General features: G+C 31.4%; 2 protein-coding genes across 3 annotated transcripts; both read left to right on the forward strand.

Moving 5' to 3' along the window:
* Positions 1 to 156: 156 nt before the first annotated feature.
* On the forward strand, positions 157 to 6,358 carry LOC132724741 (uncharacterized). 2 transcript variants are annotated; one of them, XM_060709695.1, is made up of 9 exons: positions 157 to 308; positions 1,518 to 1,589; positions 2,677 to 2,981; positions 3,444 to 3,548; positions 3,680 to 3,784; positions 4,120 to 4,315; positions 5,055 to 5,135; positions 5,403 to 5,510; positions 5,914 to 6,358. In XM_060709695.1, the coding sequence occupies exons 2-9, from the start codon at positions 1,536 to 1,538 to the stop codon at positions 6,187 to 6,189; spliced, it is 1,230 nt and encodes a 409-aa protein (XP_060565678.1). In that variant the 5' UTR covers positions 157 to 308; positions 1,518 to 1,535; the 3' UTR covers positions 6,190 to 6,358. The 2 variants fall into 2 exon arrangements, with proteins under 2 accessions (XP_060565678.1, XP_060565679.1); XM_060709696.1 differs by having other exon boundaries at positions 172 to 308; positions 1,413 to 1,589.
* Positions 6,359 to 17,277: 10,919 nt separating this feature from the next.
* Positions 17,278 to 23,644, forward strand: LOC132724742 (uncharacterized). The gene is made up of 9 exons (XM_060709698.1): positions 17,278 to 17,425; positions 18,667 to 18,729; positions 19,495 to 19,799; positions 20,223 to 20,327; positions 20,448 to 20,552; positions 20,889 to 21,084; positions 21,816 to 21,896; positions 22,163 to 22,270; positions 22,658 to 23,644. The coding sequence occupies exons 2-9, from the start codon at positions 18,685 to 18,687 to the stop codon at positions 22,931 to 22,933; spliced, it is 1,221 nt and encodes a 406-aa protein (XP_060565681.1). The 5' UTR covers positions 17,278 to 17,425; positions 18,667 to 18,684; the 3' UTR covers positions 22,934 to 23,644.
* Positions 23,645 to 24,037: the final 393 nt, after the last annotated feature.

Here is a 24,037-nt window from a genome sequence, read left to right on the forward strand (position 1 = left end):
TAATTGAAATGATAATTGTAATAAATATTACAATAAAACGATGTTAACAGTTGTTTGTTTAATGACGATTACATTTTGAAATAGTTTCATTTTAGATTAGCAGACGAAATCATTGACAATTTACGATACAGAATGTAAAAAGATACCATATATAGCTTATACAGTGTTTACTTAGTCCCGTAAAGGTTAGCTCCCTTTACCTCACACAACTAAACGAGTTTCAATACTTGACTGGTTTGTTATTACTTCCTTATAGCAACAGTTCTCGAAATTGTGCTTAAATCGGGTTTATTTTGTTTTGGATCACAGTAAGTTTTAAAATAATAACATTTTCAAATCAGGAATAAAATGCGGTTAACTTTATGACATCAGATTAATTACTGATATGTCCAGCGTTTAAAATGTCTACTTTCGGTTTCTATAAATGTACTTTTACTTTGATTTGTACTTTATTCAAACTTCATTTCTACAAATTGTACGCAGACATATTTTCATAATTCTTAGAAAATTATTTATTGCGTTCATAAACAAGGATATGATATGCAAAGAGTAGATTTAAAATATAACGATTTGTACATGTTAAACATATGCTATCTCTTTGATCTTACCGGATATTTTATGAAGTTAAAGATTATCAATATAGTGACATTGAATGTAGTTGTATAAGATAATAATTATTTACGCAAATTTTCATATGAGATATAGGGGATTACAGAAACATCAACAATGTAACAATGTGTGTTCTGTATGTAATTTTCTTGCTTTTGACCTGTTACACTTATAACTGGTAGAGTAAAATAAAGCTATGGTGGCTGATGTCTGCCATTTCGTGTCTTCGCCCCTCAAAAGTCGAAGGCGAAGACACAAAGAAACGATAATATGCTCACTTATCGTGTCTTCGCCTTTGACTTTTGGGGGCGCTCACACGAAGACACGATATGTTTTAGGCGAAATAACGTTATTTTAAATGGCGATGACATGATACCTTTTTCTTCAGAATTATCGTGTCGGCGGCGGCGGGCAAAAATCGTATCGCCCCCCCCCCCTCCTCCATTGCTCCATTGTCGTGGTGTCGAAAGGCGAAAACAAGATAAATGGCAAAATTGTCGAATCTTCATGTTGTTGTGTCTCTCCGCCCCCCCCCCAAATGTCGAAGAGGGTCGAAGAAATTAAGACACGAAATGGCAAAAATCATTCACCAAACTAAATCCTACTTATTCTTCACTATACATCTGTAAGGTTATGTTGAACCACTGACTATTTGTAACCAGCGTCGTATTGCGGGATAAAGACCCGATGCAGATGTCTGTGGCTTTGCTTTGAAGTATACGTTCTTATAACAACTCAGCACTGCATCTATGACAATCTGTTATGATTTATTTAATGTCTGGCGAGCTTTGTTGTCATTTCAGGCCCATGTAACAGGGCACATTAGAAATCCGTCCTCACTGTCATATTCACAAAGGTAAATCAGTGCAGACGATAATTCATTTCTTAAGAACTTTGATTTTTGCTAGGTTGGCGAATGAAAAACAATGGGTCCAAAAAAGAATAAGAAGAAGATTCAAAGGCCTACTGATTTCAAAGAGGTATAAATTTAAGATTATCTTATTTTTGTAACAAAATAGCATTACAATATAATTAAACTATACAGTGGCATTATGTGAAAATTAAATTTGAAGTAATATAACTAATGATATAGCAAAAGTTCAAGATTCAATATTCCAGATTCAATTTTCTGATGTATCTTATTTCAAGCTCATTCAGGTTTTTTATACATAAATGTTAATGACATTTACATTGGTTTGTCGGTCAATACTATATAACTTGTGTTTTCATTACTGCACACGTGGGCTTCAAACTTTACAAATGTTACAGTACAAAAGCACCTCCAGATTCACGTTAATTTTCATGAAAATGTTGGAAATTAATTTAATCTTAAAATATTTCGAGGTGAACAAATAAAGCAATTAACATGTTGCAATCGGCACTTACAATCCAAGAAAATTACCAAAAAAGTGGTCAACTTAGCAAAAACAGCCCTTACTGCGTTAGTAACGCAGTAGAAATATGGTGATTAAATACTGCAAAATCAGTCAAAAACCGCACATAACATTTAAAATATAACTTGGATCTTGCATGTTTTACCTTTCTTAAAATTATAGTTCATTTTTCTCAATTTTGAATTTCTTGAAATATTTTGGCTCATCTGAAGGCGTGCAGCTTTGATCTTTTATAATGTTTATAATTTATTCGAGGTCTTTGCTTTTTACTCGCAAGAGTTTCCATTCTTTTTACTCGCAAGAGTTTCCATTGTTTGTCAGTAAAGGGAATAATGTTAGAATCTCAGAAACACCATTTGACTGGTTAAGGTAACGGAATTGCTAAAGCAATAGAGTGACGAAAGAGCCAAAAAAGTGCATAAGATTTGACCTTTTCAATGTGATGTCGGTCAAATTTCGTCACAAGTGATAAATTGATGATTATGTTCTTGTTCTTGTTCCTTTGAAACTTCAATTGATCTGTTGCGAGGTTTATCTATTCAAATTACTGTATGCAGATTGTCTCACGTGTTTTGAAGCTAAGAAATGATCGGCATTCCTTATTGCTAATCCCATGACGCGCACATTTACAAGTTAAACATCACGTGTTCTGTTGTTATATTTTTTCCTTTAGCCTGCAACTACACCAACAAGGAAAGCCGCATGGAGAGCATCCCGGCAAGCGTCAGATGCTAGCAGTTCAGAGGCTTTCTCTCCTCAGTCACCAAAAAGCCTACCAGGGAGTGCTATGCGTACTAGTCCGTCATGCTCTAGCATAGAGTCGGACTCATCATTTAGGTCACGTGATCGTAGATCTTCAAGAAAACGGTCACGCGTTGAGTTTGACGAAGAAAGTAGATCATCTATAGATTTAGACTCATCGTGTAATAGTAGTGTGTTCTGCACTCAATGCAAAGCAAAAGAATCAGAAGTTGCCAGGTATCATTTAGATTATCACACACTACAAACATCATGTAAAATTTCTTTATAAGTCTCTCTTTGATATTTTGATAAATGCCCTCACTTGATTATATATTGATACCTATTATGTGTTAATTTTCAATTATAAATGCGTCGCAAAACATTATTGCAGTTTGCAAATACATATACAAATTGTCGTTAAGATGTCAAATTTACATTTGAAATAAATTGCTCCTGTTTATAGAAATTCATAATACTGCTCATCCTCTGTAGTTTAATGTAGCCACCACAAAGGTATTATCTAGGACTAAGGATTTCTTCCGTTGATTTGTCAAGTTTCCATTTTTGGAACTGTCTGTAATCAGTATAGATTATAAAATTGAAAAAAATAAAGTCAACCAACATGCTGCCTGGTCCTGCACTTGTGGCAAAGACTATATATTTTTGGTTAAATGGCTCTCCTCTGTTTCTTCATTACAGGTTGATGGAGGAATTAACTATCCGGGAAAACGTTAGGGAACATTTAGCAGAAATGAATGCAAAATTTAAAGATGAGGAAAATGCAAAAGAAGAAGCTTGGATTTTGTATGTCATTTTTTTGTTGTAGAGTTTTTGAGTATTTCTTTTTATAAAACCATCTCTAATGTTAATGACAGTTTGAAATGACTTCTCTTTATAAAGCAATTCTTTATATAAATGTACATAAATCTTTGCAGGCTTAAACAGGAACAAGCCAGCAACGAAACATTGAAAGTAGAGCTGGATGAAATGCGCGCCAAATATGAAGAGGAGAACAGACTTAAAGATGAAGCTTTGAATAGGTAAATCACTAAAATCATTTTTTAATTTGGCAAATGGGGATGCCCAGCTATCCCGGTGAAGAGTGACCTCCGATGTCTCTTCGGTATCATATAAATGTCTTTATTATACCCTTATGATGGGATTTGAACTTATAGTGGTAAGTGGTAAATGATCTTAAGCTAACTTAACTATTTAATCATGAGACTTATCATGTGAAAATAATTTTTATCATGTGCTAGTTTTGAGGAATGACAAATGTCTTAGACTCATGTCTGCAAGGATTGATATAAAATGTTGAGCTATTAAGCTATTAGCATTGTGCCAGGCTTGTTAATTCAATATCTATATATTTAAGACTGAGTGCCATAGCATCGAGCAGACTGCGGGACAACAACGCGAATATTACTGATTTAAGTGATCAGAACAGACCAACAAAGGTGGCTGAAAGCTTTTCTGTAGTGTATGACAACGAGTGGACAGATGCTTTTGATGTACTTCAGGATGAACTTGGTGAAAAGGAGACCATAGATTTCCTTCTGAATAGTTTGATGGTATCATAATTATATATATATATCTAAGAGCAAGGCGTATTACACAAATTACCCTGCAAGATCACATATTTTAAGAATTATATAAAGTCATTCATTAGAAAAATGTTTAAGGTTATAATTCACATATTCATTTTTATTCTTTATTATGTTAAAGGTACATTATGCCACAAAAAATGTTTTTTTTTATATTTCAAAAACATTTCAAGTTCCTTATTGGCCAATTATCTGAACTATCGTTTGCTTCTGCTACATTTTGACAACAATGACAAATTATTTGTCATGAAAGTAGCAAAGTGTACACTTAGTAATATTTTGACTCCCATACAAAATATAAAATCACTATAACTGTACTAATAGCCCAAACATAAATTAGTGTGAAAGTTGCATCGGGTTATAGGCAATTTAGTAACATTTCGAAAGTCATCAAAGTGCACTAGAATTGAAAAACTTTAAGAAACAACAATAAAATGAATTTCTTTGGCCTGATAAATCATTAAACCATGATATCAACGTTATAAAACTTATGTCTGCCTGTACTAAACTAAGAAAAAATTTTTCTGAGGCAAAGTGTTTTTAATTCAAGGCTTGTTTGAAACAATGATATTTTAATCATTCCGTAGATTACGTGGATAAAGGCAATGAGGAATGCGGTTTAGATATGAACTTCATGTATATTATTTATCGTATCAAAATAAGAGAAGCAATTGTAGTTGGATCCAAACATTCATCTCTTTTACAGGAATCATTTAAGATATGCCAAGAAATTTCCGCCGAAAATTATCTTGAAAAAGTCCAACGCTTCATTGAATTCCCAGTACAGGTAACGTTTGCATGTTTTTCTAATGAGTATTATTATTTGAAAGTTGATATTGGAGATAAAATTGTTTGAAACCTTCATAATCATAATTTACTTTCACTTATAATTATAAAAGTGTTACAAATGTATATACAGTAAAATAAGCAACATTTGGGGTTTATAGTAGACTTTCTAGTAGCTGGGACATCTTTTGAATTGTTGAATAGCCAAGAAGCCGATCTCCCATCCTGTTGATGATACATACATGTATACGCATATACACCATTTCAGAGGGAACCTTCGGGTAACACTCATTGTGAGCTTCCAGACAAGTTGATTCAGCAAATAAAAGAGTTCCGGAAGTCACGTGCAACATACGTCATCAACGATGTTATAAAGGTGATTAGCTTATTCAGGTTAATAACTTGTAAATATTAAAAAGGTAAACAAATGACAAGGCAATTATTTTTGGAATACCAAACTTGTGTATATGATGAAAAACAACGATTATTTGATTGTGTAGGGAGGAGTTGGGTTTGGAGGTCGGTCATACCCTCTGATAACTTAAAAAGCATTTGCTTTTGACATTGGCCCAAACATTTAGTACATAAATCTAAAGCTGTAACAAGAAGAGTTTTTTGTATCATTTTTGAACTTGATATGTATTATATGTATTCGAATATCTGTAAATAGTGTAATTGATTTTCGTGTATTATTTGAGATGACTTTGGAATTATCTGAATATATGTAAAACGTGTGACAGGTTTTCTCAGAAAATTAAGAACAATCTTTTCCTTTTTAGGAAGTACTAGACAAAATACAATCCAAGTATGACAGTAAGGAAGAAGTACAGGCGTATAAACGCAAGTGTGCCGAGTTGTGCTGGTTAATGGTTGTTCAGAATCCACCGATGATCCTGTCAACGACCGCTCAACAACAATTTGATACCAATTTGTACAAGGACTATACCAAGCGGGGGAAGTATGTAGACTATGTGGTTTGGCCTGCCTTGTTACTTAACGAAGGCGGTCCTGTCCTATCAAAAGGCGTGGCACAGGGTTGCAAAAAGCAGTCGTAGATGAAATAAGTGTCTGATCCGCTCCTGTCTTATCAAAAGACTTTTGGCAAAGGATGTAATAGCCAATTATAAACAGTTTTAACACCTCAAAATATTTTGCATTGTATATGTTTGTTGTATATTTACATGCTTCCACATAAGTAATATATATATAGTTAGCAAAAGGGAAGTGTCCTTTTTTGTTAATTCTGTAACCAGTTTAAGCATATGTATTTTCTTACAAGAAACACGTGTAAATGTTATAAATATAAATTCAAACATATATAGAATAGAAAAACATGCAAACATTACCTGTACTGGGAGTTCAATGCAGTTCTTGGCATGTTTTAAATGATTTTTGCAATGGAGATGAAAGTTTTGATCCAACTGCAATTGCTTCTCTTATTTGAATACGATAAATAATATAGTTCATATTTTAACTGTTAGAAGGTGCATTACTATTTGTCTTTATCCAAGTAATCTACGGAATGATTAACATATCATTGTTACAAACAAGCGTTGAGTAAAAGAGACACTGTACCTCAGAAACATGTTTTCTTATTTTAGTACAGGCAGACATAAGTTTTATAACGTTCATATCATGGTTTAATGGTTCATCAGGCCCTAGAAATACATTCCATTTTTGTTTCTTAAAGTCTTTTAATTCTAGTGTCCTTAGATGACTATAACCCGATGAATCTTTTACACTTACTGATTTTTGGCATTTACTACAGTTATAGTGATTAAAAATTTTGTATGGAAGTCCAAACATTACTTTATGTACATTTTGCTACTTTTATGGCAAATAATTACTCACTAATTGTCAAAATGTAACAGAAGCAAAAGATAGTTCAGATAATTGGCCAATAAGTAACTTATTATGCTTTTGAAATATAAAAATAAAACAAACAACATTTCTGTGGCATAATGTGCCTTTATCATTCATTATAAAGTTTAAAAAAATGAATACAGTACCCTAAATATAACCTTAAACATTATTCTTTTCTAACGAATGCCTTTATATTATTCTTTAAAAATGTGAACTTGCAGTTTTGCTCTTAGATAGATATAATTATGATACCATCAAACTATTCAGAAGGAAATCTATGGTCTCCTTTTCACAAAGTTCATCCTGAAGTATATATATACTCTGTTTATTTATTTTAATCGAAATTGCATGTTTTTGCGTGTGTATCTTTAGTATGTTTCGTTTATCCTATAAAAATGTGAATTGAGCTGAAAATTTAGAAAGACTTTTTATTCTTACCTTTAAATTGTAGCTGACATAATGCGATAAATCCATTGTGCTTTCCGCTTAAAAATGCGTAAAACTAAGAATTAAAATAGTAATATTCTATAAAAATATACTTCTATTTATACTTCATGATTTTTATGATTGTTGTGACAATTACATAATCAGCAATGTTGTAGACTTACATAAGTGAAGTTTGGTAATAGTGTTAGTTGACATGATCGAGCGGATAAAATACTAGTACTAGTGTTGCACTCAGCTTGCCCCAAAACGCAATAAAGATTTAAATATGTGACTACGCAAAATCATTAGAGGACTCTAAACATAATTCGCGGTTCTGAACAGTGACATCAGAGAATAAATATACTAAATGGAAAATTTATTTCAAATTTTTTTCTACTTATCTTATTTCAATGAATACTTATCAATCAAAGTCCATATTTATTGATTAGGTGAAAACAACAGGTGTCGGCCTCATGTGTAAAATTGCTAACAAGAACACCTTCATATTTTTTTGTTTAGTTCGTAAAGTACTGCACGAGTAACTCTAGTTAAATTTCCAACTAACTTTTACACTGTACAAAAAATAAGTTCGTTCTACAAACAAGAACATCTCGAAACGGACACACGGACTTTTAAGATTTCTTTTGTTTGCAGAAAGGAATAAAATACTGTTCTATTCCACTAAGACACTTCAACAGTTTACATACTTCAATGAAAACATAATATATTAAGTGTTTGAAAAAATATAGTCCAACTTTGACCAATAGTAACACCGGCCACATACAGATTCGTCAATACTCGATAATAACGACCCTTTTTAACTTAATTAACAATTGACGGAGACTGACCATCATCAATGTCCGTATCAGTATTGATAAGTAAATTAATTGATTAGTGAATTGAAAATAAGTGTTCACATTTACCTTAAGTATCATTTCAATAAACAGAAAACGCACAATGTGTAAGCAATATGCTTTTGTATTTCGTATAGAGCCTTATTATTATATAATTTCTAGAAAGGAGTTGTAGTATAGAGCCTTGTTAAACTTTACGGATGTCGATTTGTCGGGTTCAGTTTCCGTTGATTATGATAAGCTAGTCGAATGACAGTTTTAGCCCCGGTGTAAAACTATTTTATAGTTTGAGTAAGACTTTTGGTAGTTTTTACAGATAAATGTACATGCATATTTTCAAAACATGTAGTCTTGTATAAAAAATGTAATGTTGTAAAATTCGATTATTCTCAAATTGCCATCCGTTTCAGCTTTTTATTATTAAATCATATTCTTAAGTACTCACTTTTAGCGTTATAAAGATTTAATGCATGAGATATATATGCATTTTGAAATACATGTATTATCAAAGAGGATATTTTCTAAAAAAATCACATCATTGTTTTTACTCCAAGAGCATAACTCTGTAGATTATAAGTAATGTTTTATCATTGTTGTTTCCCAGAAACGAAATCATTGAATATGGAAAATAACATCCTGGTGTGAATGTTTTACTTTTTTCGTGGAATTGAGGAGATAAAACGTGTGTGAAATGTATCTTCCGGCATTGCGTAACTATATAGTGTATCAAAAAAGGTAATTTTAAGCGGGTATATATTATGTTGATTTAAATTCTTTCATTTGTGTATATTTTGATTAAATAACCTTAGTTTCGATATCGATATAGGTTTATATAATACTACCGGGTACTTTATTGATATACAATAAACGTACAATTTCATGAAGTTTGTACTTGAATATGCATGTGTTTATTGAACTCGTAACGATTATGACAATTTAGAACAACTGTATATATATTTATGTACAGTTGGGTTGGTACACACATTGACAAACGCTATATATTTATATAATTATATGCACTACTCCTAAAACTGTTGCTTGACATCTATTCATCCATGTGTTATAGGGTCAAATAGTTCAATAGTTCTACAGCATTGTTAAGATAAAGAAAGAATCACATCATGCAGAACATGATCCATGGTTTTCCGGGATTTCAATACATCACAAATAGCGACAGTGGACCCCCTCCCACTAAGAAAAGAAAGCTCAAAGACGGCAGTAGTGGTATCGGAGGCTCAATGTATGAAAAAGATTTGGAAATAGACAATTTGCATTCGGAAATAAAACGGTTGGTGTCACCAGTTTTATAACTGATAATTTTTAACAGGAAATGTTGTTTAAAAGTAGAAACAATTCACACTGATTATTGAAAAAAAGAATTAATAAAGGTCACTTGTTATGCTGTGTTTTTTCATTTGATTCTTTCAAAATACTTTTCGTAAAATTATTATACTTTCTTGTTTTAGATGTTATGAAAAGTTTTTAAATTATTGAAATTCAGAAATATGTAAATTATCAATTAGCCAGACCCCTGACATGTTTATTGCAATTTCCGTGTCTGACACATTTATGTTTATTTACGTCACATGTATGACAACATGATTATTATCATTTATTTTATCTACGACATGTATTTGAAGTTTTCTTATCCGATTATCTGTTTGACTTAAAGAAAGGAATTAACAGGCCGCTGACTTTTGACATCTGACGTGTTAATCAGTCTTAATATTTTCATATTTGATAAAATGTATTTTCATTGGTTAATATTTTCCTGTTTAAGGGTCAGTTTTTCATTGGTTAATTATTGAAACCTTTGTTACAATTATTTGTGTATTAGTAAAAGAGACAGAACTTTTGGACATAGAAGGATTCAGGCAGTAAGACACTTAACATGTGACGGTTTAAGTTTAAAGTGTTAGTGCCGCAGTTTTCTGCGGTACATTTTGATGTACATACGAGATGTTATTACAACCGGTTGTAACTGTTATTGTAAATATGAATATTCAGAAAAAAAGAAAACTATATTAAAAATAGAAAAAATGGACTTACTGAGTTTTGTGTTTATGATAACTAAAGGATCTTTAAATAAATACCGAATTAAGATGAGTGACTGTTACAAGAACAGAACAGAACAGAACAGAACAGATATTTTATTAAGACTTGTACAAAGTACATCATCTACAATACATTATATTCACATATGTAATCGCTGCATGAAAATTAACAAACAAAATATGGATATCACAAATTACGTATACAATAGTTTCATAACAACAAACAAACAAACATGCAATCAATCAATCAAACAAACAAACAAACATGTAGCTATGGAAAAATGTGTATTTACTATCTACTTTTATAATTAAATAAGACGCTTTTATGGATATTTTTGAATCAAAACAAAACATTTGGAGAATGAACATTAATTGTAATCAGACAGTAGCATTTGAAAGTACATACCTAATGGAAAGAGCTTCTTTAACAAATTTGGATAAACGTATAAGCTCATTTTTATTTTGTGAGTTTAACAGTTGAGTAAATTTGTAAACTGATGGATTTCTGTAATAGTAGGCTTTTAAGTATTGTTTTCTTATAACATCATAGCATTTACATATACAGATAAAATGGTACTCATCCTCAATATCTAAATCATTGCAAAGCAAACAATATCTTTCTTCACGAGGAATTCTATTTCTACTAAATCTACCTGTTTGAATTCTTAAAGGAAGGCCATTCATTCTTAATCTACAAAAATAAAATCTAAAACACCTAGGTAGTATATTTAAATAACATTCATATTCAAAACAAGATTTAACATTTCTATATATACATAAAACAGGACTTTTTTCAAGATTACTAAACCATTCTTGCTTGAAGGAATCAATAAGACGACATTTAAATTCAGATAAAAACATAACCTTGTCTATATTGTCACAATTATCAAAAATATATGAAAACCCATAATTATTTAAGATATTTTTAACATTAGAAACCCAATTTGTCTTCCCTTTTTTGCTATCTTCAAGTGCCTGAGTGTAAACTGTTTTTAATATTATATTGTCTGTATTTACAAGTTTTAACCAGAACTTAATAATTCTCACATATCTATGAATATATAATGGATATCTGCCAAGTTCACCATATACACTAGTATTACAAGTATTTAATCTAACTTTTAACAATCTTTTACAAAATTTTAAATGTATTCTTTCCATTTCCTTAGATTTAGAATAACCCCAAATTTCACATGAATAATTTAGTATTGGTGAAACGAAGGCATCAAACAATTGACATAATGTTTTTGGACTAAAATCATACTCTTTGCATTTACATAACAGCATATTCATTGATTTTAAAGCTTTTCCAATTAAATGTTCTTGATTTAGAATAAATTTACCAGTATAATTAAAAACAGTACCTAGATAATTGAAATCATTAACAGCTTCGATTTCTTGGCCATCATAGGTCCAATGCTCAGAGGCTAAAAGTGCACCCCTTTTTCGAAAAACCATTATTTTTGTTTTTGAAGTATTAACTTTAAGGCCCCAAGTGTTACAATAAGATAATAAGAGATTCAAAAGAGTTTGTATTTCATCTGGACCTTTACCTATGATAGCCATATCATCAGCAAATAATAAAAGAATTAAAACTATATCATCTAAAGTAAGACCTGCTTCAATTTCAGACTGAAGATATAATTCAAGGTCTTCAACAAAAAGTGAAAATAAAAGAGGGGACATAACTTCCCCTTGACGAAGACCTACAGCATATAAAAAATAGTCCGAATAGCTAGAACATGACTTAACACAAGATTTTACTTTTTGATACATATCACGTATTATACTAAGTAACTTCCCTTGAATTCCGCAATTATACAATTTAAACCAAAGGCCATTTCTATAAACAGAGTCAAAGCATTTCATCATATCAACAAATATAACATATAATCTTTTATTATCATTTAAATATTTCTGAACCAATGAATTAAGAATAAAAATAGCGTCTACAGTAGATCTTCCCTTACGAAATCCGAACTGTGCATCCGAAATAGTGTTATGTTCATTACAAAATTTTTCGATTCGTCTATTTATAACTGTAGTAAATAATTTTGACAAGCAACTTACAAGTGTAATGCCTCTGTAATTATTAACGTCATTTTGATTCCCTTTTTTATGCAGAGGGATAATTATACCTTCGGTCCATTTATCAGGAAAACAGCCCGAGTTTAAAATACAATTAAATAAGTCACAAATATGAGACGATAAAATATCAATACTTTCTATAAAATATTCGTTCAATAAACAATCATTACCATAAGCTTTATTACGCTTCAGTGATTTAACAGCCGATAAAATTTCAGAACAAGTAATAGGCTCGTCTAACTCAGGAAAAATTTCATTAGTAATTGTAAAATCATTATTTTCACAAAATTCCTCAGCTTCAGCATTGTAACACTGAAAAAAGTCATTGCTTAAGTTAGAAAAATATTCTCTAAATTGTTCTAAATTTATTTTATTATCAACTTTTCCCGTTTGTTTTTTAAAATATTTCCAAAAATCTTTCGGCTTACTCTTTTTCAAATTTTCTATTTCTTGCATTTTCTTTCTATAGAACATATTTTTCTTCTTTGTAATAACAGATTTATAAGCAGATTTATGATTACACAAAATTACTCTATTTTCATCCGTTTTACAACAGTTAAATGATTTTAATGATTCTAAATATACGTTTCGTGCATCAATGCAATCTTTATCAAACCATTCTGAGTGCTTCATGTATTTTTTCTGCATCATAGTAATGAACACTTCTAAATTTCAAATTATATGAAAAAAGAGGATCTGCAACACTCCGCATTGTATCTGTAAATTTATTCAATGCGTCATTAACAGACTGTCTACTATTACAATCTAATGTATTAACAATAGTATTAAAAACGGGTAAATTTACAATTATGCCCGAACGAAATTGTTGCCTGCGATCATTGTCCCACTTAAATTTGATCTCAGAATAATCTGCATTATTATCGTGCGTATTATTACATTCAAGTGACAAGGTCAAAGGGGAATGATCACTCCATTCATTAAATGGATGTATAGTAAAGTCACTGATCAATGAAAAATTGCGTTCATTGCATAACACATAGTCTATCACAGATAAACCGTTATGAGATAAAAAAGTATAAGTGTTAGTATTCCCGATACGGCCATTGATAATACGTATACATGATGATTTACAAAAATCTAACAGTTTAATGCCATAATTGTTATGTTTACTATCTATTGTGGCCCTGCATGGGGTACTATCGGGTTCATAATCTATGTCATCAATGATTTTATTTACTTTATCATGTACAATGAAATCATTTTTGTTGCCTACCCTACTGTTAAAGTCACCTAGAAGATAAACACAACCAATATTTTCATAATTAGATACATCATTTTCTAACGTTTCAAATAAGTCTATATTAAAAGTATTATATACAGGTGAATTTTCACCCCAAATATACAAGTTAACGGAATATTATTGTACTACGGAGAAATTAAATTACGGCACAGAATTAATTATTTATTAAAGAATATCATGGACACGGAAACACCTCCACCCTCCAGTATTACCTTAAACCCCGCACCACACACTTCCAAACTTTCAAAAATTATATGTTCAAAGTGTTATATCTGCATTAAATAAATATGTAAACATATTTTCCGTCGGCTTCAAAACCACCAAATCACTTACCTAACTGTTATTAGGTTTACTATCATGATTTGGCATTTTAGCTGTTTTTTCCTGTCTTTTCAGCTTAAAATGTAGCAACCACTGACCCTTTGTCAGTCTTCGATGTGTGAAAATAAGACGGAATTAGCTTATATTTGATGAAGATTACTATTGTTTGAATATCAATAGAGGGCCTTTTTATTTTTGGTCCCCGCAGCATATAGTATTTTGATTAAACTTGATTTCTTTTTTTATTTTAAAAGAAACGTTCGTGTCCATTTACGATTATGAAGATATGAAACAAAAATATCTAATAGAAAAGAATGCTAAGGATGACGCCTTACGAAGGTATTCATTGTAAAAATGTACATACATGTACATAATAAAAAATAGCCCTTTTATTTTTGAAAACATGATGTGTCTTCTTTCAATCTATTGAAGTTTAAGTTATAATTATTTTTTGTTATACACCTCCTCTATTGTTTATGACAGGTCTATATTTTTCGGATAGACCTGTTTAAACAAAAGAAAGTCCGTTATGATGTCTATCTTTTGCACGTGCACAGGTCTGTTCTAGTCAGACAGATCCGGTCATGAAAAACACGTGAAAAAATAAACCTGCATATGCGCAGACAAAGAGAACATGAAATGCAATCAAAAATTGAAAATGAAAATAAAATGTAAACGATTGTCATAATATTCCTGTCTAACAAAATCTGAATACATTTTTTTAAACAAGATAACGTTCCCCTGAAAACCTTCGAATCCAGGGCTTAGTTGCAAAGAATGCTACACAACAACGTTAAAGATATAATCCAAAACTTGCTTATAGTGACATACATATACAAGTACTTAAAGTGGATTGGTCTCTCCCATAAGTTATTAAAATAGCGATAGAAACGATTAGGATATTATTAAAAGAAATCTTTAAAAAGAAATTATAAGTGATTTAGTATAACGATTTATATGATGAGCGATCATATTGTATTCTATAACATTTTACAATCGGATAATGTATTTCACACTTGCCAACAATATACATATGTAAGTATTTCCTGGTTTGCTGGGTATCCGGACATTTGCCTTCAGACAGTTGTTCCCTCAGAAGTTTTCTCCAGTTTTGCAGTAGCGGACATTTGCCCCGTCATATCTTTGGAAGGGTTGGATGTTTGCTTCCCCCCATGATTTAAAAATGTTGAAAATTAATTTTGAATTTTTTATTAAAAAAATTCACCGCCTTTTGTCGAAATTCTAATTGTGCTTAAATAAACAAAAACTGCGCAAATTTGTGGAAACAAATTAATGTCGATGACCTCTGACAAGTAACAATTCGCCACAGCATAAAGGGGGCACGCGTCCGAGAGGACAACTGTTCGGGGGAAGTGGCAAATGTCCTAGAATTTGCAATGTCTTATACGAAATACTATCAACATAATTATTCATTCTTTAACATACCTTCCATTACAGATCCATTCTCTTTATTATTGACAAATTGCACATTTACCTTTTTTATTATTTTTTAAAGGGAAAAGCAGAGTTAAATGCAAGATCTACATTATATTTAAGCAGAACGTTGATAGAAACTTACATGTAAATAAGCTGTGTTAAAAAATAATCTTTGTGCATGACATCAAATTTTCAGGTCAGCCATTGCTCAAGCCTATATAGTTTTACGGTGTGTAAGTTGGATATCAGCCTCGTACATCGATCTTTCTGTTTAGGAAAGACCTGGTCACGAATTTCATGAAACACCTCGAGCGCTAACAGAAACACCTCGTACTCGGTCGATATCCTATACATAAAACGTATAAGTGTTTAGTCGATTTGTCGGTTGCTTTCGTATAGTGGACTAAAACCTTTGTTCTTTATTTTCTTTAGATCCGAAACTGTCATAGTCTTATGACATAGTCATTAACTCATACCTTTATTATTTTATGTTATGCAAGATTGAGTGCCATCAACAACACAACTCCCACCAAAACCAACAACAACAACAAAAAAAACAACAACAAACAAACAACACAGCAGCAAGAAATGATAATAATAATAATAATAATAATAATAATAATAATACTAATAATAATAACACAGGTATAGCACACATTGTCAATGTACATGCAGCTCAATGTTTGAGCGACTAGTATTCCATGGTCGTATAGTTTTCAACATGTTAGTCATACGCATCTTAAAGGTAATAATCATTAAAAGTTATTCAAATTTTCAAGTTAATCCTATTAAGAGATAAGATGAATGATAAATAGATGTTTTACGAAAAATAATCTGCTTTACATTGGTATTAAGCTAAGTGCTCCAAGTATATATGTTTCTTTCGACATTAAGAATTTCATTCATTTTAAAAATAAAAAATTTAGAGTAAAATTGATAACTACAAACCCCAAACATATGTTTTTTTTAGGTTCAATTCTTTATAAAGTCTCATAAAAATTTTACAAGGCCGCCGAAGGTACATTGCTTGTCTTTTGTCAACAGCCTCAATACACATAGACGTTAATATGTATTTTTTCATATTCCACCTACGATTTTTATCAACCAACCGTTGGAAAAAAAAAACAAATCTAAATGTATCTGCGGCGATGTGGCGCTTAAAGCGTACTGGACGAATATAAATAATTATATAATATTTCTATTTTCAAATAGATAAAATATTGAACTTAACGAATGTGTATATTAAGGGAAGACCACTGATAAAATTAAGAAAAGTCCGGGTATTTTTTAGTCATCCCTCGAATATAACAAATGTTAGTAATGTTTGAAATATTTCGTGTCATTAATAATCACAGTTAAACTTCTATGTGTAAGGTTAATCGTTACATTTAAGGTTAAATGAACTTTGACAAAACTGCAAGTTCAAGTGTACACGTCCAACCTACAGTGCCAAGCATAACGTCATGTCGAAAGCAACATGCACGTATGTATCAACTTACGGCATTTTAGCGGAAATCACGCAAAACCTACTGACAATATAAAAAAATATTCATAATCCCCAATCCCTTTGGGTAACCCCTTTTTGGATAAAGACGACTCGGCACATGATTTAAATAAGAACATATATACATATACATGTAAAATTGAAATGACAGTTTAAAAAAGAACTAAATCTGACTAAAATATTTGTATATATATTGTAATAAATATTACAATAAAACGATGCTAACAGTTGTTTGTTTTATGACGATTACATTTTGAAATAGTTTTATTTTAGATTAGCAGACGAAATCATTGACAATTTACGATACGGAATGTAAACATATACCATAGCTTATACAGTGTTTATTTAATCCCGTAAAGGTTAGCTCCCTTTACCTCACACAACTAAACGAGTTTTCAATACTGGACTAGTTTGTTATTACTTCCTTATAGCAACAGTTCTCGAAATTGTGCTTAAATCGGGTTTATTTTGCTTTGGATCACAGTAAGTTTTAAATTAATAAAATTTTCTAATCAGGAATAGGAATAAAATGCAGTTAACTTTATGACATCAGATTAATAACTAATATATTCAGCGTTTAAAATGTCTACTTTCGGTTTCTATAAATGTACTTTTAATATGATTTGTACTTTATTCAAAATTCATTTCTACAATATGTACACAGACATATTTTTATAATTCTTAGAAAATAGTTTATTGCATTCATAAACAAGAATAATGATATGCAAAGAGTAGATTTAAAATATAATGATTTGTACATGTAAAATATATGCAAATATGTAAATATATATCTCTTTGATCTTATGAAGTGTTTACATTTTAATTGTTAAAGTTTATCAATATAGTGACCTTGAATGTAGTTGTATAAAGTTATATTTATTTACGCAAATTTATATGAGTTATAGGGGATTACAGAAAGATCAACAATGTAACAATATGTGTTCTGTATATACTTTTCTTGCTTTTGACCAGTCACACTAAAAACTGGCTGAGTAAAATAAAGCTATGGTGGCTGATTTCTGCCATTTCGTGTCTTCGTTTCTTCACCCCACCTCCCAACAAAAAAGACAGAGGCTAAGACGCGATAGTATGCTCACTTATCGTGTCTTCACCTTTGACGTTTTGGGGCGCCGACACGAAGACGCGATATATTTTAGGCGAAATAACGTTATATTTAATGGCGATGACATGAGATCTTTTTCTACAGAACCATTGTGTTGGCAACGGGCAAAAATTGTATCGGCGCCCTCCATTGCCGTGTTGTCATGTCTTCACCTCAAATGCGAAAGGCGAAGACAAGAAAATTGGCAAATTTGTCGAATCTTCATGTCTTCGCCCCGAATGTCGAAGAGGGGCGAAGAAATTAGGAAATCATTCACCATACTTAACCCTACTTATTATCCACTATACATCTGTAAGGTTAAGTTGAACGATAGGCTGTTTGTAACTAGCCTCAACACATAGAAAGAAATTTATACAAGGGATAAAGACCCGTTACAGATGTCCGTTGCTTTGCATTTAAGAACAACTCACAGTGCATCTCTATCAATCTGTAATGATATATTAAATGTCTGGCTAGCTTTGTTGTCATATAAGGTCCTGTGTTGTTTAATGTAACAGGGCACATTGGAAATCTGTCGTCACTGTCATACTCAGTGCTGGCAATATAAGTCATTTCCTTTGCTTCATTCGTTGATAAGAACTTTGATTTTTGTTTTTGCTAGGTTGGCGAATAAAAAACAATGGGTCCAAAAAAGAACAAGAAGAATCAAAGCAATTTCAAAGAGGTATATATTTAAGATTATCTTATTTTTTTTAACGAAATAGCATTACCATGTAATAAAACTCTACAGTGGCATTATGTGAACATTATAGTGAGTTGAAGCATTATTCATAATAATACCGTAAAAATAGCAAAAGCTCAATATTCCAGATTCAATTTGCTGATGTATCTAATTTCAAGCTCCTTCAGTTTTTTATACATAAATTTTAATGACATTTACATTAGTTTGTCGTTCAATATAACTTGTTTTTTTTATTTCTCTTCACATGGGCTTCAAACGTTACAAATGTTATGAAACTACAATATACACGTACATTTCTTTATAAACTGAAGTAGATGATTTAATTGTTTTCTTTTACATGTACATAATCTTTTAAAATGTTAACTTATTTGGAGGTTCTGTGCTTTTTTACTCGCAAGGTTTGGCATGGCTAGCTTTTGTCAGGAAATGGAAAAAATGTTGGAATCTCAGGTAACAGATCGTTAAAGCAATAGAGTGACGAAAGAACCGAGAGACTGATAGAGATTTGATTTATTCCATCTGATGTCAAAGTTTTGTAACAAGTTATAAATGATGTTTAATTTCCTGTTTCTTTAATTTAAAACTTTAATGAATGTGTTTCAAGGTTTATCTCTCCATAATACTGCATGCAGTTTGTCCACGTGTTCAGAAGCTCAGAAATGACCAGCATGCCTTTATACTAATCCCATGGCAAGCACATTTACCAGTTAAACATCATGTGTTCTATTTATATATTTTTTCCTTTAGCCTGCAACTACATCTACAAGGAAAGCCGTACGGAGAGCATCCCGACAAGCGTCAGATGCTAGCAGTTCAGAGGCTGTCTCTCCACCGTCACCAAGAAACAGACAATGGGGTGCTATGCGTGATACTCCATCATGCTCTAGCATAGAGTCCGAATCATCATATAGGTCACATGATGGTAGACCTTCCAGAAAACGGTCACGCGTTGTGTTTGATGAAGACAGTCGGTTTTCGGTAGATTTTGAAACATCGTGTGATAGTAGTGTGTTCTGCACTCAATGCAAAGCAAGACAAGAAGAAGTTGCCAGGTATCTTTTAGATTACCACACACTACAAAAATTATCTAAAAATTCTTAGTTACTCTCTATTTGCTATTTTAATAAATGTCCTCAATTTATTATATATTGGTACATATTACAATGTATTGCGTTATTTTTCAATCATAGATCTAAGATGTGTCGTAAACAATTCTTACAGTTTGCAAATACATATACAAATTGTTGTTAAGATGTCAAATTATTGCTCCTGTTTAAAGAAATAGCCACCACATGAGTATTATCTACGAGTAAGGATTTTTTCCGTTGACTTGTCCATTTTCCATTTTTGGAACTGTCTATGATCAGTATGGTTTGAAAATAATGAAGTCGGCCTCGTCCTACATTTGTGGAAAGGCTATATATTCTTTCTTCCAGCAAGCACGTAAATGACTCTACTCTGTTTCTTCATTTCAGATTGATGGAGGAATTAAGTGTCCGGGAAAAGCTCGGGGAACATTTAGAAGAAATGGATGCAAAATTTAAAATTGAGGAGAAATCAAAAGAAGAAGCTTTGGCTTGGTATTTCAATTATTTAGTGTCTTTTATGTAGGACCATCTCTAATATTAATGACAGTTTGAAATTACTTCTCTTTATAAAGCGATCTTTCATAATTATAAATGTACATAAAATCTTTGCAGGGTTAAACAGGAACAAGCCAGCAACGAAACACTGAAAGTAGAGCTGGATGAAATGCGCGCCAAATATGAAGAGGAAAACAGACTTAAAGATGAAGCTTTGAATAGGTAAATCACTAAAATCACTTTTTCAATTTGGCAAATGGGGATGCCCAGCTATCCTGGTGAAGAGTGACCTCCGATGTCTCTTCGGTATCATATAAATGTCTATATTATACCCTTATGACGGGATTTGATCTTATAGTGGTAAGTGGTAAATGATCTTAAGCTAGCTAATCTATTTAGTCCTGAGACTTATCATACGAAAATAATTTTATCATGGTGCTAGTTTTAAGGAATGAAAAATGTCTTAGACCCATGTCTGAAAGGATTGATATAAAATGTTGAACTATTAAGCTATTAACAGTGTGTCAGGCATGTTGATTCAATATCTATATATTTAAGACTGAGTGCCATAGCATCGAGCAGACTGCGGGACAACAACGCGAATATTGCTGATTTAAGTGATCAGAACAGACCAACAAAGGTGGCTGAAAACTTTTCTGAGCTGTATGACAACGAGTGGACAGATGCTTTTGATGTACTTCAGGATGAACTTGGTGAAAAGGAGACCATAGATTTCCTTCTGAATAGTTTGATGGTATCATAATTATATATATCTAAGAGCAAGGCGTATTACACAAATTATTCTACAAGATCACATATTTTAAGAATTATATAAAATCATTCATTAGAAAAAAATGTTTAAGGTTATATTAAGGGTTCACATATTCATTTTTATACTTTATAATGTTAAAAGGTGCATTATGCCAAAGAAATGTTTTTTTAATATCTCAGAAGCTTTTGTTTAGTTCCTTATTAGCCAATCATCTGATCTAATGTTTGCTTCTGCTACATTTTGACAAAAGTGAAAATAATATGTCATTAAAGAAGCAAAATGTACACTAAGTAATATTTTGACTCCCATACAAAATGTAAAATAAATATAACTGTACTAATTGCCAAAAACCAAATTGTGTGAAAGTTGCATCGGGTTATAGGCAATTGAGTAACATTTCGGAAGTCATCTAAGTGCACTAGAATTAAAAAACGTTAAGAAACAACAATGAAATATATTTCTGGGGCCTGACGTTATAGCACTTATGTCTGCCTGTACTAAAATAAGTAAAAAATGTTTCTGAGGCATAGTGTGTCTTTAACTCAACGCTTGTTTGAAACAATGATATGTTAATCATTCCGTAGACTACGTGGATAAAGACAATAAGCAATGCACCTTCTAACGGTTAAGATATGAACTTCATGTATATTATTTATTGTATCAAAATAAGAGAAGCAATTGTAGTTGGATCCTAACATTCATCTCTATTACAGGAATCATTTAAAATATGCCAAGAAATTTCCTCCGAAAATTATCTTGAAAAAGTCCAACGCTTCATTGAATTCCCAGTACAGGTAACGTTTGCATGTTTCTAAATGAGTGCTTTTATTTGAAATATGCTATTGGAAATAAAATTGTTTGAAACCTTCATTATCATAATCGACTGTCACTTGTAATCATAAAATTGTTACAAATGTATATACAGAAACATAAGCAACATTTGGGGTTCATAGTAGAAATTCTAGTAGCTGGGACATCTTTTGAATTCTTGAATAGTCAAGAAGTAGATCTCCTATCCTGTTGATGATACATGCATGTATACGCATATACACCGTTTCAGAGGGAACCTTCGGGTAACACTCAATGTGAGCTTCCAGACGAGTTGATTCAGCAAATAAAAGAGTTCCGGAAGTCACGTGCAACATACGTCATCAACGTTGTTATAAAGGTGATTAGTTTATTTAGGTTAATAACTTGTAAATATTAAAAAGGTAAACAAATGACAAGGCAATTATTTTTGGAATACCAAACTTGTGTATATGTTGGAAAACAACGATTATCTGAGTGTGTATGGAGGAGTTGGGTTTGGGGGGTCGGTCATACCCTGTGATAACTTAAAAAGCATTTGCTTTTGACATTAGTACATAAATCTAAAGCTGTAACAAGAAGAGCTTTTTGTATCATTTATGAACTTGATTCTATATGTATTCGAATATCTGTAAATAGTGTTATTGATTTTCGTGTATCATTTGAGTATGACTTTGGAGTTATCTGAATATATGTAAAACGTGTGACAGATTTTCTTAGAAAATTAAAACAATATTTTGCGTTTTAGGAAGTATTAGACAAAGTACAATCCAAGTATGACAGTAAGGAAGAAGTACAGGCGTATAAACGCAAGTGTGTCGAGTTGTGCTGGTTAATGGTTGTACAGAATCCACCACTGATCCTATCAACAACCGCTCAACAACAATTTGATACCAATTTGTACAAGGACTATACCAAGCGGGGGAAATATGTAGACTATGTGGTTTGGCCAGCCTTGTTGCTTCACGAAGGCGGTCCTCTCTTATCAAAAGGCGTGGCACAGGGTTGCAAAAAGCAGTCGTAGATGACGATAATAAATATCTGATCTGCTCCTATATGTACAAGTAGGAGGTCCTGTTATATCAAAAGACTTTTGGCAAAGGATGCAATGACCAATTATAAACAATTTTTAATACCTCAAATATTTTGCATTGTATATGTATGTTGTATATATTAAAAATCTGTTCACATAAGTAAACAATATATATATTAAGTAATCAGTTTTAATCAGATGTAATTTGCTACAAGAAAAACGTGTAAAAAATATAAATTCAAATATTCAATATTGAAATATATATATATATAAAGTATAAAATAAAAAATATGAAGCAAAATTCACAATGTTTATTTGAAAACTCTTTTCATTTATGTAATCGAATCGAATTTGTATGTTTTTGCGCATATATTTTTAGTAATGTTTTGTTTGGGAATTTAGCTGAATATTAAGAAAGAGATGTTTTTTTTCTTACCGTTAAATGGTAGCTTTCATAATGTGGTATAATCCATTGTGTTTTCCACTTTAAAATGCGTATAACAAAGTATTAATATAGTAAAGTTCTAACAAAAATACTGCTAATTTTACTTTTGATTTTTATGATTACTTTACTTCAATAACTTGCTAAGCAGAAATATCCTTTATGTTCATTTTAATCATGTTTCGTTTGTTCTATATTTGAAAAAAAATGTAATCAAAAATGTAATCTTTAAAATAAATTTGACTTGATTATTAACCTTATTGAGTTGAAATTTCGTTATTTTTCAAGATGTTTGTATATCAAATATTAATTTTACAAGACATATTTAATTTAATCTTATATAAATGTTAAAGTTCTTCATTCAGTTAAAGACAACAAGAAGAAAGTATATAACCGCTTTCAAAGAGTAAAATCTCCGTGGTTTTGCGACGATTAATAATCAGTTATGTTGCAGATTAACATAAGTGACGCTTGGTGTTTGTTTACATGATCGAGCGGATAAAATACTAGTACATTTGTACTAGTGTTGCATTTGGCATACCCCAAAACGCAAAAAAGATCTACATATCAGACTATACAAAGTCTTAAGAGGTTCAAACAGTTTTCCAAATAATTCGCGGTTCTGAATAGTGACATCAGAGAATAAATATCAT

Source organism: Ruditapes philippinarum, unplaced genomic scaffold (assembly GCF_026571515.1).
Source record: "Ruditapes philippinarum isolate M1 unplaced genomic scaffold, ASM2657151v2 ctg1068_1_1_1_1, whole genome shotgun sequence".
Lineage (NCBI taxonomy): Eukaryota > Metazoa > Mollusca > Bivalvia > Venerida > Veneridae > Ruditapes > Ruditapes philippinarum.